General features: G+C 36.1%; 1 protein-coding gene across 2 annotated transcripts in view; it reads left to right on the top strand.

The window, feature by feature from the left end:
• The window catches only part of MAP3K2 (mitogen-activated protein kinase kinase kinase 2), a 53,296-nt gene that overhangs the window by 2,684 nt on the left and 30,397 nt on the right, over positions 1-20,215 (top strand). For both annotated transcript variants that reach the window (XM_052791683.1, XM_052791682.1), the window contains exon 2: positions 17,836-17,905. In XM_052791683.1, the coding sequence (XP_052647643.1) occupies positions 17,902-17,905 (4 nt within the window). In that variant the 5' untranslated portion in view covers positions 17,836-17,901. The remainder of the gene's footprint in view (positions 1-17,835; positions 17,906-20,215) is intronic.

The following is a 20,215-nucleotide window of genomic DNA, read 5'->3' on the forward strand; positions in this document are numbered from 1 at the left end:
TTAAGGACATCTTATTACTTTTGCAGAGCTTGTTTTCATATGACAAACTAATCTAAATATGTATATTGACTAGTGACTCTACCTAGGTTTATCTAATTGGCAAACAATTAAGATTGCTGTCCTGAAAGTTTAATTTCTAAAGTTAAGCATATAAAATTCTAAGTAGAACTGACACAGTGTTAAATTAAAAAAAAAAAAAATCAGTGAATTCTATTAAGCCCACTAATTTTTCTGTGGGAGAGAAGAAAAATCTTTTTTTTTAAAAGAATAAATGCTGCATTTGCTATTTTAATACTCTGGTATTTTGTAGTCCTAAGGAAGAGGTCAAAACAGATCATGCATGCTATAATTGCATATATCTTGCAAAATAACATCGTAAACATATAATTGGGCAGTGGGAACATGTTCAGAATGCAGTGCATTAGCAGTGATTCTCACTTCTGGATCTTAGCATGAGATCTTGATTTAGTAATATAGTAGTAATGACAAATGCAGCTTATGGCTCTATGTTAACCTGATTTCTTAGACTAAACATGCTTGTTTACAGGTTTTTCTGAGATGTTTTAAATGTTCACCTTAAGTGTATTTTTTGAGAAGCTGCAGAAGGTTTGGTGACAAGAAGTGGAGGAAAGATGTGGTTCTGTGTTAGGTTGTTGCACTGATTTCCATCTGTGGGAACCACTGCTCTAGAGACACTTGACCCACAAATACACATATGGCATAGTTTAGAGCCCAGCTTAATGAGGTCATTTGAAGTTGGACTTACTTGAGCAAGGCCAAAGCAGGGGTATCTGCAGTGTGCTTTAAAAACTGAGAGTCGGGAATGGGTAATGTAGGGAGGCCTGTAGAGACGTGACTTTTTCCTGTTCATTTGCGAAGTCTTTTGCTTATGTTTACTTCTATATCCCAAGTTATTGCATACTTTTGAAGTTATACCAGCAAACTGTAACTTAGTTTTTCACGTGAGAGGAAAATAATTTTCTTTATGCTAAAGGTTTTTTTTTTTTCACTGTAGCTTTGTTTTCAGCCATTTTTTTCTTTGAGTCCTTCGCTATTTTTTCCTCACTTGCTTCTCTTTCTGTATTTCCGTTCAATCATTCGCTCACTTCTGTGGATTATCTGCAGTAGTAAAAGATGCTGCTTTTGTGTTCCTGAGATGTTTTGTGCTAAGTACACTAACAGTCTTGACAACAGCAATGTAATAAAATTCAAATGTTTCAGATGTTTATGTTGCAAAGACTGTACTTTTGAAGCTCAGGTATGATAACACTGATAAACAGTTCTCACTTGGATAAACAAAGGAGTGATAGATGTCTAAGAAGGGAAGGGAATTCATGAGGTCAGTCCCTACTCTGGGGCAGAAGCAAATATACTGAAATCATGTCCGAGAGATATTTGTCTGATCTTTTCTTTAAAAACTCAAAAGAAGGGAATACCACACCTCTTCACTGGTCTATTTATAGCTAGTACCTAACTATCATTATAGTTAGGAGGCTTTTCTTAAATATTTAACTTAAGTCTGTCTTGGTGCTAGTTAAGCCAGTTAGTTCTTGTCCAACTATTATTACTCATGCAGGATAATGATTTCTGTACTCTTTGCACCAACTGTTTGCATACGTGAAGACTGTTCCTCTGTCTCCTTTTATTTCAGACTTCTCTTTACTAAACTGTGCAAACAGCCCTTTTCTTCACAGGTCATGTTTTCTCAGGATTTTTGTTACTGTTGTTAACTCTCACTGGACTCGGTGTGATTTGTCTGTATCTTTTTCAAAGTTGCCCAGACAAAGTCTTACAGCAACAGAGTAATTTACTTACTGTATAAGTTGCAGCAGAAGTAATGTGACAGCCTTATTAAAATGTCATTCTAGGGTGTGGGTGCACACGTATGGTTGTGGGGTTTTTTTGGTTTGGTTTGGGGTTTTTTCCCAACATCATCAGGTTCTTGGCTCCTGCATTTGTTAACATGGGAGCTTGGATTAGTATTTGTTACATCACGTATCTCTTTCTTCATATATATGATTTGAGTTACCTTTTCAAAGAATAGGACCTTACACTGTATTGAATTCAATCTTTGTTTCAGGTTAGTTTTCTTACATTAAGCATTTCTAGACTCAGCAGGATCACTGGTCAATAAGTTATTCTACAGGGAAGTATGCAGTTTCTGCTCTTGGACATTTATTTCCCAGCACATACAATCCCTGTGGCTTTTGAACGTAAGCCTGCTCTACAACAGGAAACTTGATTGAGAACAAGTTCTCCTAGGGTTAGATGCAGAATCTATTGGCAAAAATGTGTCTTTACCAGTCTATTTTATACATGTGCTGTCTTTGAAGTAAGTCATATTGCTAAGATAATTTCTGTCAGTGTAACTGTACCTGAACAAGGCTTTTGCCATTTTGAGATGTCATACAGTCCAATGACATAGTAGAAGAAATTTTTATCCTATAGGCATGCTTTATTGGAAGAATTGCAGAGCCATCTACAAAACAGATGTGTTCAACATGTTCCCTGGCTTTACTCCATTTTATCTGACTTATGTGAATGATTTTATCCATAATTTTTGAGACTAGATCACAGATGGGACAAATTGTGCGATTCTTTCAGCAGTGCTGCCTTTACAAAAAAGGAAACAGACACCAAAAATAATTATTAAAGAAGGCCTTTAGTTTCTTGCAGGAAGAAGTATTCAAGTAGTCAGTGTTGATTACCTCTTACCTATCCTCAAAATTATTTTAAAATAATTTAGACAAGAGAGTTCCGTAAATGCCAACAGTTTGAATGCCATGTTACCAAAATGGTAGCGATGGGAACTGTAGTCTCACCTTTGAACAAAGATTTGAAAACTGGAAAACATCTGGATCAAACTGTTGTTTGAATTTAAAAAAAAAAAGAATAATGGACACAAGCAATAAATAAACTTCTGAAGAAAATGTAAAGAAAATCAGATGTTCTATTGAAGAACATGAGAATTGTCACCCTAAATATTTTTTTTTAATCTAACTGCTGAAAACTGATTGGTAAAGCTCAACCTGTATTTAATTGTTGTTTTGTCACACTAGCTATGTGTATTTTTAGCAGTACCACAATTATTGTTAAGTTCAGCATAAGACTTTTTTTTTTTTTTTTTAATAAAAGTCAATTGGAGTGGCAAACCCCCAAACCTTCAAGCACTGTTTTGTCTTTTCCATAATGGCTTGATGATAACTGAATGGGTATAAAGTAGTAGTTAGAAAAGCATTTCTTGTAAGTGTAGTAACTTCAAGCAGGGATGAGGTGGATAGTGTAATGAATAACTTTTTAAGCTGCTGCAGCAAGTTTCCTTAGAGAATATCTATTAAGGCTCTGTGTCTGTGATATTGGCACTATCATGAATACCAAATGAGACTTTCAAATGAAAAATCTAAACATTGTTGGTGAAGTGGCTGACAAGTTTTAGGTAAAATCTTAATCCGTAATGAAATCAGACAAAAGGTAATCCAGTATTCTTCCTCCAATGGTAAGCATGAATGAATGCTTATGGAAGAGTGAGAACAGGGCAAGTGTATATAATACTTAGCTTGAATATTCTTTCAATCCCTAGCTATTTTCAGTAAAGGTTTGTTCTAAATCTGATGTGAGTTTTGTGTAGCTAGTAACCTTTGGATTTTTATCCTCAAACTTGGCCAGTCCTTTTTTTGCATGCAGCTAAATGTCTGGCATACAAATATCCTTTGGTAAGGAATTCTACAGGTATCTTATTTGTTATGTTAAAATCTACCACCTTTTTTTTTTTTTTTTTTTTAAACTTGTACTGGATTCCTTTGGTGCCACATTTCTTTCAGAAGAGAGTGAACAATCCATCTGTCCTGGTTTGGGCTGGGATAGAGTTAATTTTCTTTCTAGTAGCTGGTATAGTGTTATGTTTTGGATTTAGTATGAGAAGAATGTTGATAACACTGATGTTTTCAGTTGTTGCTAAGTAGTGTTTAGACTAAGTCAAGGGTTTTTCAGCTTCTCATGCCCAGCCAGCAAGAAGGCTGGAGGGGCACAAGAAGTTGGGAGGGGACACAGCCAGGACAGCTGGCCCAAACCAGCCAAGGAAATGTTCCATACCATGTGATGTCATGCCTAGTATACAAACTGGGGGTAGTTGGCCTGGGGCAGGGGGGATCACCGCTCGGGAACTAACTGGGTATTGGTGGGCAAGTGGTGAGCAATTGCATTGTGCATCATTTGTTTTGTATATTCCAATCCTTTTATTATTATTATTGTAATTTTATTACTGTTGTTATTATTATCATTATTATTTTCTTCCTTTCTGTCCTATTAAACTGTCTTTATCTCAACCCACGAGTTTTACTTTTTCCCCTGATTCTCTCTCGCATCCCACTGGCGGGAGGGAAGTGAGTGAGCGGCTGCATTGCTGGCTGGGGTTAAACCACGACAAAATCTCTGTTGAATATAACAATCCATCTCTCTGTTCCTCGTATGACTTTGTAGCCCTTTATCTCTTCCTCCCTCCACCCGAGTATTTCTGAAACCAGAGTCCTAACTTGCCTATTTGTTTTCCCCTGTAGAACCCATTCTATGCCTCTGATTGTACCTTTTGCTCTTCTCTGAAACTACTGTATTCTGCTACATCCTCTTCTGGAGTTGAAGGCCCTAGGACTGCTAGTGATATTCAAGATGGGCAGACAGTGATACGTTTTGGACTGATTTTTTTCATAATAAGTCCTAACATTGGCTTTCATTTCTGAATGCTGGCAGTATTCAGGACAAAGCCCGTTGGTTTATGTGCAAAGTTAGAACTGCTTCTCTCCCTCCTCCACTCTGCACCCCAACTTCCATCACTTCCATTCATCTGTGCTGGCTATCATATACTTTATTGCTTAGTCCCCTAGTCTGATAAAGACCACCTCCTATACTGTAGTCAGCCCTTTCCTTGTTCTCCTGAATAATGTAATATTGATAGGCACAGTAGTGTCAGAAAACTTTTCACCTTGCTCCTGTTTCCTGGGTAATTTAGAATACACTGAACAACACAGACTGTTGTGGAGCTCCACTGGTATCCTCCTTCCTTGTGAGAACACCAACTGTGTCTGTCCTGTGTTTTCTATATTTTAACCAATTTATTCATGCAAGGGTCTGTCTTCTTTCTGTTGATGTGACTGCAGGAAAGGCTTTGGTGAGACTTTTCCAGCATGGGAAATCCAAGTAGACCATGATAGTGACCGAGTTCAGCTCTTTATACACATGTTCAGAGTGCACAAAGAGATTTAAAAGTGAGGATCTCTTTTTGGAACAGCCATATCTACTCTTTCCTGCACTATCATAATTATCCATATGTCCATTATTTCTAGTTTATTTGTTATAGGTCACACTTAACTGTTTGTAGTTCCCTGGAATCCCTGCATTACACATGCCGTCTTTTAAAATATCTTTTAAAAAGATCCAAATCTGTGCAGTGGCCAAGAGGGTGGTTCCAGCATGAGTTCTTGCTCCTTTCTTTGTGTTGGTATTGGTGCTGTAGAAGTGTGAGATCAGTTAGATAGGCTGATGGTTAATTAAAATGCAAAATAAATCTTTTCAGCTGGATCATCTGTTTGCTCTGGATCTCCTGCTTGTCATTGAGGTTCAGCTGGAAAGCAGCAGTTGCTGTAGGCAAGCAGGACTACTCCCTTGACAGAAATGCAACCTTAGCAGTGGAACTGTAGTCTTAGAGATGATGATTAGGTGTGCGCATGTACATGGTAATCCTTCCTCTGGAACTTTTGAGTCTGTAGTTAGTTTACCTTATTAGCTTTATTTATGAGGGTTCTTACATTTTTATCACTTGAGGGAAAAGTATGATTATGTAGCATTATAGATGTCATTGTAATGATTTGATACCCACTTCTAAGGGGTGTGCTATGGGCGGTGCAAGAAGGAAACCTTATGAGGGTACATTGTCTTCGTGTCTTTGCGTTTGATTCTTGGATGTTTTGACAAAGCTAGGTTTTTATTGTTACGTTTTGGTTTAAATGTTATTATGAGAGATTGAGTTGAATTACGTTTTTTTTCTGGTTTGCAGGAAGCTAAAGATTGTTACCAAAGCACAAAGTGAAGAAGAGTTTGTGTATTTGATAGCTTAGCAATGTCTTAATGTGTTGGCCTTTGTGGGTCATCCAGTTCAAAAACAGTGCCTACTGAATATGGATAAAAACTTACAAGTTTGTCCATTTAGACCTGCTGGCTACAAAAATGATGCACAAGCATATTATGCATGTAGTAAAAAAATCTTTGGATTTTGCTTGGTTTGTGTTACCTATGCATGCACACAAGGTTTTCTCAGTTTCTGTTACTGTATATTAAGTACACACTTGTCCGTCTTCTCAGTGGTATTTACTGAACCCTCTGTACAGTTCCAAGCATGAGAGGTCTGAGTCTACCTATACCTGTGGCTTCTTGGTTAAATTTATTGCTCTTCGTGGTTGTCATTGTTGAATGTTTTAATATTGAATTGGAGATTGATTCAGGAGTGCTTTTTCTATGCTGTATTGGAAATGAGTGTGGCTCATGAATGTCTTACACTAACATGGAATATTTATGTAGGATATTATGAGGCTTTTCTGCATTTTATGTTATTATTGAGGATGGAAGTAATGGAAGAAATGTCTGACTGAATGTAGAGAATTAATTAGAGTTATGATGGGGAAAGAGCACATGGCGTATTGAACTAGGAAGATTGGAGTATGAGCCAGGAAAGGCATTTTAGATGGAAGCTCCAGGTGATGGTGTGTTAATGGGGTGGGAAAACTTGGCGGCAAGGTAGCGGAAGAAGATGAGAAACATTGTAGTTATATTACCATACTCTGGATTTCATCATTGTATTGCTGCTTTATGTAGTGTGCAGGAAGATCTGTGCTTTGAGGAATGACTGTGCTTTGAGGAATGAGTAAGCCAGTATGCAACAAAGGCTGTTCACTGAGGAGGATTCCTCCTTGATTTGTTGCAAAATCTAGAAGATGTATAGCAAATGAGACTGAGATGCCTTCACAGTGAAGACACAAAAATGTCCCTAGAGAATTAGATTCTGTCCTTGCTGGTGTCACAGATGCCAGACAGATCATGTTAATCAGAAAGATTCCTATGTATTGTTGTGTTAAGTTTTTTTGGTACTTGATTTGAAATGATAGTAGTGTGATTTGCAGCCATAATTAAAACTCACATCTGCTGCAGCTGTGAAATCAGTGAGTTTTGCTCTGAATGGAAGATGTTGTCAAGTGTGATGGTTATGTTGAAAAAACCCACAAAGTTTCTCAGATTTAGTACCTGAAGATAGATATTAAAACTAGCTGTAGAAGTGGAGAGTGGGTTTATTTTTCTGGTTTATTTCTCAAAATAGTAATCTTTCAACCCATCATGGTCACAAAACTGGAAGATGAACTGAAAAGGATAGAACTGGTTACTGGAGTTTAAGGATGTGCTTTCTTCTGTATGTTCTCAAAAGCAAAATCTGACTGATGATTTGTATGTGGTTGTTCTCATACATTAATTGAAATGCTCTACTTGTTTGCAATACTGTTTCTGCTGGAAGCCTGCTTTTTTTCTCATGTACTTTATTTTTGCTTAAAGAATAATGTTCATAGATTGTAAGTGGTTTGTGAAAGGTTTACTTTTGATAGTGAATGGTTATTCTTAAAATTCATTTATTTGTTGCTGGTTGTAGCACAGTCTTCCATTCTTAAGAGTTGTGAAGATTACCGGAATCGCTAATACCAGTAGTGCTGGTAAGATAAAGCTTGTTTACTGTGTTCAATTAATTCTTTGGCTTAACTGGTGTTCTTGAATTCTGTCACAAGGAAGGGAGATACACTGCATTATTTTAAGGTATATGCTGTGAACTGTCTGTGATACCAAAAAAAAAAAAAAAAAAGTTTTCCTCCTGTAGGATCTTGGTTAAGGGGACATGCAGTTACATTTGTAGTGGGGAATGGTTTTCATTTTAACACCTTTAGCCCTTCTTCTTCTCAAATACTTTGACTTGCTAGTCATAAGTTTGGAGTAAAACTAACATTTATGCCACTCATGACAGCTTCAGCAGAAGGCCTCCAAATGACAGCAGCAGGTGCTGAGCCGAGAGCACCACTGAGATTTTTGGAAGGAGAAACAGAAGCACCTAAATCTGATTATGACACTCGCTGTAGTGCATGTTTCATGGGATTGTATGGATTAAAATTTCATGCAACGGTTTTCTTTGAGAAGCCTTTTATGGGGCTACTCAGTTCACATAAGATAGTAAATTAGGAAAAAGTTACAAACATCAAAGAGGTGGTTTACTCTGTGTATTTGTGGGCACTCTAATGTTATCTTAATATATTGAGTAAGCCTTAAACATTTTTATGATGTGAATAGCATTAATCAGTTTGTGTAGCGTTTGGCTTAGTTAATGGTAAGGAATTTGTTGTTCTTAGTGTTGTGATGCTCTGAGACTTTCCACCACAGTGGTGGTGATAAATTTCCAAGATGCCAGAGACATTTGCAGGCCGTGATGCCATTATTTGTAGCCCAGTGAACTGTGTCTATTACTTTTTAACATACTTTTGTGAGAAAATCTGGTCTCAGATAAGAGTAGAGGAGTATGAGTGGTCGATTTCTAGCCAGTATGTACTGTTGCAAATTTGGCAACACTAAAATATTTTGCAAGGTGTCATTGTGGCATCTGTCCGCAAGTTTCAGCTGTTGTGACCCTTCCTCAATTTAAAATGCATATGTTTATTTCATAATAGTTGCTTTTTTTTTTTTCTTAGAATCATGAACAGGTCTCAAGAAAGCATCATGACTTTAAAGGCAGCTTTGCTTGATGTATCAGCAAAGTCATTCTTCAGTTGGGTCGAGAAATGAGCTGTCAGAGTGCTTTGGCTGCTGCTGAGGCAATAACAGATACAGGAAATGGAGAAGTTCTGTAAAACTTGAATTAGGTGAAGAAAGATCTTGTTGAGGAAAGTAGATGCTTTTCTGTTTGAGGCCAATTACAGTCTTATCTTTTTTGTGTACGTGGAGTGGGCTTATGAAGGGTTAGCCAATAGAGGCTCTTGATACCATTTGGAAAGAAGAGGTTCATTCAAAGCAGGAAACTTGCATTTAAGTGCCTTGAAACTCTAAATATGCTTATCTCTCCCTATCAACTGTAAAGGAAGTGTAGGGAGATTAGTTCTACTAGACTACAGTTACTCTTTGTGAATATTGCAGTAAGTGTTAAGATATTTATCTCAAAAGCATAATTTTGCTATAAACTCATGTTGAACTAAATTATCTGCAACTTTGCATTTTTATGAGAACAATCCTTAAAAACTGTGCCCTTGCATTCTCAAACCTTCCAGCACGTTTAAACTTATTCAAGTCAAGATAGTTGTTCATCAAGCTGATAAATGTTATACGAATGTGTCAAATTACGGTTTATAGAACAGCAGGAGCTAAAGATTTAATCTGAGTAGGATGAAGTTTTACTTCTGTCACTGGGCACGTTGGATCCTTCAGTTCATTCTGAAGTCTACTTCTCAAAGTACTTTGAGAGATGAGCTGCATTTATGGTGCTAGAACTGACAGCACTGCTTTTATCCTCCTTGTTACTGGGAGGGCACCATCCATTATTAGAAGTTGTATTTTATGCAAGTCTGGTATGTTTTATGTGTTTTGGTTTTGTTGTGTTGTTTTGTTGTTTTTTTTTTTTAATTGAACTCTGGAAGGAGTACAGCTAGTAACCATTCTTTTCAGAAAATAAACTAATACCAGATCATGTCTGTAGCTGTACAGATGAGGTAAGTCTGTGTGGTCTTGTGTGCTAAATTAGACATAAATTCACTTTTTGCTTCCCAGGAAGATTTTAACAGTCTTCAGTTTAAGAAATTTCAAGTCTGCATGTTGTAGAGATACCCGATACATCTGTAACAGCAGTAAAGGTACTGACGGTTCAGCCATCCCACACTTGCTGTCTGCAGTCTTTCTGATATTCTGCACTGAACAGTGTATCCGTAGGTTGTATACAGAAGCAAGATGGCTTCTGCATACACTGCATTTTTATACACACAAGGATTGCATTATCCCTCTTTAATTTTGTGTTGCACTTATGTTTGGTAATTATACATTGTGTTTTAATAATTCTTCTGAATTGCCTCTTGCTAAGACTGTCCAATCTTGCAGCTGCAAGTTTTTTCCAATTTCCTAAATGATTTACTTTATGTTAAAATGCATTCAATGCAAAAACATTATTGAATAAACATAATAAACCACAATATTTAGACTTATATGAAATACAGCTTCTAATTATGGGTGGTGCCCTCCTGGTTGCAGGGAAGATAAAGGTTCAAAAAGCAGTCCTGTCAGTTTTAGCACCATAAATGCAGCTCATCTCTTAAAAAAAATTATTAAACACAATAAAAATTAATGTTGAATTGGGGCAAAAATCACAATAAATTATTTCATGTATTTAAAATATTTAACTGTATTTAAATACATTTTGCTGGACTATGACTGTTTTTAAATGTGATTCAGGTCATTTGCTTAAGCCATAACTTGTATATCTCATTGTGCCTACCTGATCATTGCTGGTCTGTAGGGGGTTGCACTAGGAATCATGTTCATTGATGTTTTCTGCTAAATAGGAATATGGATTTCAAAATATTTTATTTTAATCCATCAACTGAGCTTCCTGTTAGTTAATTGAGACTTTAAAGCAAATAATTAAAATGTCATGTGATGTTTAGCCAAATATGTTAGAAAAACCTAAGTAGGGTAATTGCTGTAGTTAGTTCTGTTAACTAATCTGTAATCATTTCAAGAAGCGATATTTTGCTTGGCAGTACTAATAATCCTTGAAATCAAGGCACTTACTGTGTTTTTACTTTTAATTCCATGGTAGAAACCAAGCTAATTATTACATTATTTTACTCTCAATTGATATGGAGGTAAATAATCAGCAGCTCTTTGACCTTTTCCTTTATCCTTCTCATTTATTTATACAATATTTACAATCCACTAGAATCTTCTTGTTTTCCACGTATTTCCAAATATTTGCAAGAATGGTCCAGAAAACTGAACCACTAATTTTATGGAGAGCCTTAGTTAGACTCTTCTAAGTCCCTGGATCTTTAATTTAAAATGTTTGATCTGAAGTATATTACAAGTAGAGCATTGTATCTCTTTGTTGTTGTGGATGGCGAAATTTCTATTCCAGTAACACTGTGCTGTGGTTTGGATACATCCTCTTGATTTTTTTCAAAACCAGAACAAAAAAATGGATGCTGGCTATTTCCTGTTTTTTTTATCACCACTTGCTATTTCACCATCTAAATTCAGTAAAACACATGTATCTGAGGGTGGTTTTTTTTTTCCTTTTAATGTATTTTTATTTAAAAGTCTGTTAACTTTGAATGCGTTGGGTGCTATTGTTTTATGAAGCCCATTATGCTGATAGAGGTAGTTGGCTCATGATACTATGTGTTTAAGGTTGCTTGGTCTCTACAATAGGTTAAAATAGCTTGGGATTCTGAATAAACTGGTTTAATTACAAGAGAGTGAGAAATTCAGGGCAAAGTTTAGAACTATACTGACTAAGCTACATAAGATCAGAACAAGACTTAAAATATTTTGAAAAATAAACCCAAGTACTTTTGGAAGAAATGAACCAGAAATGCTCTCTCTGCAAAGGAGTATTTGATGTGTTTATGTTCCTTACTCTGTCAAACAGTCATTTTAGTGGTAGCTGGGTTTAGTTCAGCTGTTCAGGATAGTATTGTTGAATGATGATAACTATGGAAAAGCAAGCAGTACGGGGAAAAATAGAGGGGAACACAGTTCCTGTCTGATGCTGTCTGACTCTAGTACAGGTAGTCAGTCCTGAATTACTGCCCTGGTTGTGAGAGATGCTGCTCTAGATTGTGTCTCTCTTCCTTGTTGTGGCAGAGCTTGATTGCCAGTCTTTTCTAGCACAGCAGAACTAAGTGGACCCTCTCAGTGTATCCTGCCCAGTGCAATTAATCTCACCATTTATCGCTATCGGGATAGTGCTTCAGAATAGAAGGGGGCATGTGACAGAGGAAGAACTAAGGAGGAAAGTATTACTGCTCTGTGACTCATGCCCTTACTGGTGTGCTGTTGATAGGCAAGATCCCTCCCTGCTGGCTTTCACACCTTAAGATTCCCTGAGGTATGCAAAGAAGGCTGGAATCAAACATTTTAACATCTTTTTTTCCTAAGAAACTTTTATCCATTCATTCTCCTCCAATATCTTTTCATTTTCAAAGATCCCATAATACTGTGACAGGAAGAATATTTCTGTTATTTTATTCAGCAGTTAAACTTAATTTCTAATGTTCCAAATTTGACACACTGAGTCCTATTTTTGTTTTGCTTTGTTTTCCAAATGTTACCTTAATTTATCAATGCGTCATTGGCTTTCGATTTGGATTGATTTAATCTTTCTCTTCCTTTTCTACTTCCCTGTGAACACCTTTTCTTATGTATTATTTCAATATGTTAAAGATCTGAATTTTTCTAAAACTGAGCCTCACGTCTGATGTGTTATTGTTAGGCTCCAATTATTAACAGACCTTTCTGTTACCTGCTTAAATGTTTTTCTTGTTACTGCTCTTTGCTTCTCTTTTTTCTGTCCTTCATGATTTTGTGTTGCTGCTGCTTTCATACTCTTTGAAAAGAGTGGCTTTTTGTCCAGTGTTCACTTGTGTATATGTCCATATAAAATCCTCTATGCTTGGTTCTATGGAGTTACCTTTTTTTTTTTAGGTATCTGCTAATGTCTTGTAACAATACTGAATTTTCTTCTATGCTTGCCACACTATGTAAGTTCCTGTCGTTTATGCCAACAATTGCTTTGAGCTATGAAAAATTCTTCTACAGAAGTTCAGATGTAGGTATTACTGTTTGCTGTCTTGTTCACAGACACTAATTTTATTTGATTTTAAATAAAAAAAAATTATTTTAGTTAATGGTTAAGTAGGTGTATTTGACTAGGTGATCATTTGAGGTTTTGTCAGCCTTGCTTACTCTGATTTATAAGAGGTTGGTTGTGTGAGACCAAGCATTTGTTTAAAAATAACATTTTGGGGGTAAATCCATTTTGTCTGGCTCATTCTTCTTGCTATGAAATAAATTTTTATAGTCTTACTTTATATTCTGATTATCCATTCTACAGTCTGAAAAATTACCTGTGAATGCTCACTCATCATGTTTACCTGGCTCTTTGTATCATCTGTTTTTTTTTATAGACAAGTATGTCTCTGAACAGCAATGCTAGCTAATTTTGATTTCTTGTCATTTTGGTTTAATTTGCTTATGCCTAATGTAGTATAATCTCCAATTTAATCTTTACCTGTGGTTGGAATAATTATAGTGCATCTTTCTTCTTTTGAGTTCACACTGTGTCATTTTGCTTTGGTGCAAGAATGGGGAACTATGTATCCTTGGACTGATTAGTTTTAGTGAAAATTTGTAGGGAATTGATATCCTTGAGATTCCTGCCCCACTATTGGAACAGGTTTGGACTCCAAAGGTGTAAGGCACCTTTCTATGTAGGTGAAGTGCTACTGTATAAGTCTGAATTCCTTACAAAATCAGGCTAAGATAGATTGCTTGCTTCACTGTATTTTTTGCTTGGTTTTTAACATATGAGGCAGCATGAAAACTGGCTTATGTTCTGAAGTGCTTATATACTGCCCTTTACTGTTCTCATATGATTAGTTTATGGCTCTCATTGTAGCCATAGCTAATTTTACTCTTTAAAAATTGTACTTCTGTTAAGTTTGATGCTGTAGAAACAGTTTTGTTTCTGCACACTAGTGATCTCCATATTCCACAAAACTAAAACACCCTTCTAGCTCACTTAATAAATATTCACCTCATATAGCATGTTTGCTTTCTTCTCTACTGCAAGAGGCTTAAGCTTTTTTTTTTTCCTAACCTACAAGTTTTTGAATGTGACCACATCAGTCATGAGAGACGATGTAATATGTATGCTGGTGTTAGTGTACTTTTCTCTCTCAGTAACTGAGAGGCAGCTTAACCCTGTTGCTTTTATTATAGGAGAACTGTATGAATATGGACAATTAGCACAGTGTATTTGAACAGCTAGATTATTGCCTGCATGACTTATTCACCCTCAGGCTTTGTTTCATTTGCCATGAGAAAGCTAAAAACAATTTCCAAGAATCACCTGGATATTTTCATCCTTCAGCAGCTTTCTCTGATTCTGAAAGACTTCCAGGCTCTGTGGAAGGTGGCTGATGGGAAGTGAGTCATGAATATGAATCAGCATCTTTCCACCCTTCTTCCAAAATGCTGTTGCTAGAATATTCTTCTTTGTTTGCTACTCCTATCACATCGTCACCTTTTTGAAATTCACTCTCTGTCATCCTTTCTTTAATTACATTCAAATTCAAGCTGCTTGTGTTTCCCTGCAAGACCTTGACATAATCTTACTCTACCTTTGCATCTGCTCTTGTGTTTTGCTGCCTTTGCTTCTTCTGAATCTTTCTCTGAGTTCCAGTTTTCTCTGTTTTGCTTCCTTTTTGTCCTGGATTGTCATCTACTCTGTGTGTGGGTTTTGCTAATGCTACTTTGTAACCATGGAGTAGGGTATGCTTTTTTCCCCTTTCTACTGAATGTATATGTTGATTTTTGTCAGCTTGTTTTTACTCTCTCCCCACCACCACCCTGTTGTTATAGTCCGTTGTGAAAATGAGCGGTTAAAAATAGAAGTGTTTTCTCATTTCACAAAGGTGAAGTCTTCATAAAGTTTCATCTGGGTCACTTGCTTAACTGAAATTTTAATGTTGCTAGCTTATTTCTGAAGTGACACTAAATGCTAACAAAAAGATTGTTAAGATGTTTAGTTGGTGATTAATTATACTTTATATTTGAACAGAAAGAATTTTGGTTAAAAGGGATGATAAAGTGAGAAGTCCCTAAGTTATTCAGAGAGATTTAAGTTTTCTAGGTGTTTTTTGTTTTTTTTTTTTTTCCTGAGGAATAAGAAGGAAGTGGAAGGGAAAAGAAATGGATGCTCACTCATTAGCTTATGTTCTTCTAATGAGAGATGCCACAGATTAATACTAAAGAATGAATTCTTGTAGCTGGAGGAACTTGCAGAAGATGTTTCCTAAGGTGTTTCTTTTTCTTCAGCTTGCCTGCCGTGTACGAGCCCTGTAGCTCAAATATCTTGAGCTTCCAAGTTTGGTTATTTCAGCTAGGTTGAAGAGGAACATCTGGGGTATTTTTGTTTGGAGATATAACTTGTTCTTGTTTTCTTAAAGTGTGGCAGAAGATTTAAAATGCCTCACGGAACTTTTGTATTTCTTTGAAATGCTTACAAGGAAGTGTTACAAAAGTACTTCATCCAAAGTCATGAAACACATTTTTCTGTTTAATGTATTAAGACAGCTAATTAAATCAGACCTTTTATGAAAATGACACTAGCTCTCATTTTAAGACAGTTGGATCAAATACAGAATTTAAAAAAATGTTTTGTAAGCACTTTAGTGAATAATTCTTTGGAAGATCCCCCAAGACTACTGCTGATACAAAAAAGAAAAAAGCGTAGGAAATAATTGAATATATGTTCTGTTTTGCTTTTTTGACTCTTAGGGATGGAAAAGATGCAAAGAATCAGACATGGGGAAAAAAGTTAGTTGTGATATTTAAGGCTATAAAGGTAATCCCAGTTCACTAAGTAAACCAGATCTCCTGGCATCTTATGTGAGAGCAACGTCCAAAGATTCTGTCCTTATTTTGAGTGATTTTGGCTGCTATCACTTGGCAAATAAATGAAAATTCAGCCCCTGTTTTCCTCTCTGAAGATAAGTACAAATCCCTTTCTTTTGTATCTTCATGGTTTTCCTTTTCTGTTATGGAGCAACAGAAGCTTTTTCTTTTTTAATTTTTTTGAAACAGATTTTTCTGTCTCCCGCTGTGGTGGCATGAAGAGGCTGGAGACCATGTTAGTAGTAAAAGTCAGGGTTGTGTCTTAAGACTGTGGCCAGCCCAGGCCAGATATGCTTCTCACACTCTTGCAGGCTTTAATACTTTACAAAGCATTAGATGGGAGTTTCTTTCCCACAGCACTTGGAAGCTGCTTCGGGTAATGTTTTGAGGCTGTCCATAGACATGGGAATATGTAACTGGATACATTTGAATCGTATTTTCAGCTTTATTTTGGTTCTAACGTGCTCTCTTGGGTGCTCTCTCAACTGAACTGATTTCTGATTGCAGAGTTGGACCTCTGGATCTTCTTTAAAAGCCTGGTCTCTTCTTGGTTATTATGGAGCTTGAAATAGACGATAGTAGATGAGTCATCTGATGTGTAGGTAAAAGGCAGTATACAGCAGACCTTTATATGGCTCTCATGTCCAAATTTCTTTCTGAAAAATATGTCAGAAGTACTTGAAGCTTTTGAGTTCCACTGGTGAAATGAATGCTGCTTAAAAAGGCTGTTTTCATGAAATGAGTATGTAAGAGATACAATGCCAGAAACTTAGATGCTGAACTGAAGATGCTCAGAGATCCTTTGGAAAATTGTAATTAATTTGTTGTTAGCTAGAAAATTGGCAGAATATTCAAGCAAGGAAGCCTGGCTGGCTGGTGCTGAAAGAGCTGGCCCACCTCCCCTCTGTTCTCAGCCATGTGCTCCCACAGGTGGCCCGGTGCTGGCATCAGGTGTCATTTGACACTGGTAAGAAACTAAACCATGAGAAAACAAATTCTGTTTAAAAAAGAAAAAACAAAGAGTCATATTCTGTTGGTGTAGCTCCTTGAATGAAATTGCAGGGAAATCATCTGTTTTATCAGAGTAGGGTAGATCTTTTGGCTCTGAGTCAGAAGGATGGATGGTCCACTGCAGCCAGGAAAAGGGAGGAGGGAATAGGCTCTCCCTGCTTGGTCGCAATGACTGCATAAGAAATTATAGAGTTTTCTTCTATGATCTTGCATTAAAAATTCGGAATTCTTCCTGTGGTAGCCTGTATTTCAACAAACCTCATTGTCTATTTAGGGATATGTCTTTAGTTTTTTGCTGTTAAGCTCCATAATAGCATCTCATAGAAAGATTACTTTAATCGGTCCTTAATTATTGTTTTGTTTTTTTTTTAAATTGGCTGATGTTCAAGATATTGTGATAGACAGGGTTTGTTCATAAATGTGCCCCCTTTGTTTCTGCTTTTCTAGATAACTTGGATATTGTATATTCAAAGTTAATACCTGCTGTCTTCCAGAGGCATTTGCTTTCAGGGGTGTTGGGCTATCTGTGTAATGCTCTTGAATTATGATGAAAAAAACTTACCAATTGAAATTTTCTAGTTTATATAATCAGTGGGTATTGATGCCTTTTGATTTGTGCTATGAGTTTCACATATATTTATATATGAACTATATATATGTAGTATATAACATATGTATGTATAACACAGAACTTTGAACACCAGATACAAGAACCTGTAGAAAAAGAATTGGTTCTTAATAATCTGGAGTAGTGGGTATCCCATGTAGCAGTGTTATGGCTAATTAAGCTACTAATCATCATTTGGGGGTGTAGATAGAGACTAAAATCAGCTTAAGTCTAGAAGAATATTTAGTTCAGGCTTTGTCTTCTGAAAGTCTGTATTTATGTTGCTCAGAGCCCAGTGAGGCTTTGGGGACAATATCTGTTTTCTCCACACGTCATATCTCAATATGCAATCTTATTTGTAGTTTATATGCATATTCGATAGGTAGAATATTAGAAAAAACTGCCTGTAAAAATGAAGAATTGACTGTTTTACATGGATCTGACAGTTTCAATAATTATGTATTTTTGGTTTTGCATTTTAGGAAATAAAATAATGCTAATGAAGCAGCCATTTCCCTGAAGTTCAAGTTTTCAGACTCACTGCCATTATGGGTAAGTCTTGTGTTTAACATATATAAAAATTTAATTTGGATAATTTTCATTTCTATTGAAGACCAAAACCATTGATGTAATACCATTCCTAGGAAGTGTGTGCTTTGGCCATGTAAGTCAATGTAATGTCTACATGAAAGGCAGTGTTCAGCTGCTTTGCTAATATTCAAAATACTTCTGTTTTTTTTCTATTGGAATAAAGCACTTTTCCCTCACTATGTGGTAACTTAAAAATTCAAGTATAGGAAATTGAGATTCATGGTATTAGGTGACTGAGCAATATTACTGTGCTGTAAATGGTAATGGCTATTGGGGAAAAAAAAAACCCACAAAGTTTATATTAAAGAATTTTATCGTATTGTGTTGTGTCATTGCAGTGCAAAACCAGGACTGTGTAGGTGGTCTAACTGTGTTTTTCTAAATATGTAGCACATTTCTATTACTTTAAATTTGATGTTGATTTTTCAAGTTGTACATGCTTTTTAATGAGTTGACCGTGTTGTTATTGTAATCACTTATCAGTGCTCAGTCTCAAAAAAATCCCAACAAACCAACCAACCAAAACACACGTTTTTTGTATCACTTTTGTTTATCTTTTATTGTTATGCTATTTTTTTTTCCTAACCTCATGCTTAATAGTAAAGTAGCTGAATCTAGGAATACAGCACTCTAGATTTCTCATATTCTCCAACATTTTGTGTGAGAGAAATGACTGTTGAGTCATATCGGATATTCAGTAAACTTTCAGATGCTTTGCCTCAATGCTTTCATTTCCTTCGCATGAAATATGCTACGTAGTGACCACTGATAATTAAATCTCCTCCAACCAACTGTTAAAAGAACAATTATTTTTTTATCGCTGAGCACTAGAATAGACTATAACACAATAGTTTAACTTTTTTAATTATGGCAAGTTTTGAAGTGTGTTTTAATGTGAGAAAGGAATAACTGAGCTGCAAGTATACTTTCAGTTCTGCCTTTGACTATTGCTAGTAAAACTTGCTTTTATAGATTTGCATATCATAGTAGAGTTATGAATAATGACAGCATGAACGATGATCACAGTTACTAATTTTTAGACCATCTTTCTGATCTGTTAGGAATCTATTAAATTAGAACACTGAAATCCCACAATTTCATGATATGACAAACATATTTGGTTATATTTGAATAGAGTGTGAAGGAATTCTCATCATTGCTGAATACTGGAATGCTTGTTTGCTGATTTTTAATGTCGAATTTTACTCAGGTCGATGTTTGAGAAATACTGTTCTTTGTAAATCACAGCACTTGGCAATGAATTCTTCAACAAACATATCCATTGTGAAGTAGCATGAAGGCATGCAATCAACAACTTTGTAGATAAATTTTGTTATCCAGTGTTCTAGATACATGTCGAGTATAGTAATGTCGCTGTGGCAAGGAATTAATACAAAATATTAGTGACAAATTTCCCTTAGTGATGGACAGCTTTTGAGCTCCTAGGTGCTGTCCTGTCTAAAGGAGTATCCCAGTTTCAGGGCAAACCTTGTCTAGCATGGCCGCAGGCCTTCACAGCTGCAGCAGATCATCAGCATTTAGGATTTTGTGTGAACTTGAAATTTAAGCTGTGTGGCACTCTTGCCCCTAAATTGTCCCCTGGGTTCAGTGCTTCTGTTTCTCCTTGTGAATTACTCCTGTAAGCCCTGAAAAACCATACGTTTGCAGTCCTGGAGAAGTTCTACGGCTGTTTTTGGTTTTTGTTTGAGTTTTTTTTGGTTTTATTTATTTACTTTTTTTATTTTATTACTCTCTGGGCCGTCAGTAGATGCTCAAACAGTGGATGTGTTCCTCTGGGAGTTTGTGTATGCTTCCTGTGTGCATGACCATACCTGTTCAGGACAGAGGAAAAATTATTCAAAAGTACTTGGGTTTTCTTTATTTTACGATTTCGGGAGGAAGTGTGATTTCTAGTTAACATCTTATCCATGAACATTATTTGAAACAAAGTAGATAAACCTTTTTTTTTTTCCCCTGCCCTTCTCTTATTAGTACAGCCTGCAGCTCTGTAGAGTTTTCAATCTGTTTTGAGTTCCGTTTTTTAAACCATTTCAGTGTGTTTACTGATTAAGTTGTTTTATTTCCTTAAGCACTGTTAATGATAAATAAAATAAAAATGTTTGCAACATGGCAGTAATTTTTTTTTATTTGTCAATTATGTATTGAAGTGTAGTGTGGACTTCTAGATTTTAGAAAAATGCCTGCCTAATTGTGAAATGAGACAGTAATGCACTTCAAACGTAACAGTCATTTACACTTCTCTTATCTGGT

Source organism: Harpia harpyja, chromosome 7 (genome assembly GCF_026419915.1).
Source record: "Harpia harpyja isolate bHarHar1 chromosome 7, bHarHar1 primary haplotype, whole genome shotgun sequence".
NCBI lineage: Eukaryota > Metazoa > Chordata > Aves > Accipitriformes > Accipitridae > Harpia > Harpia harpyja.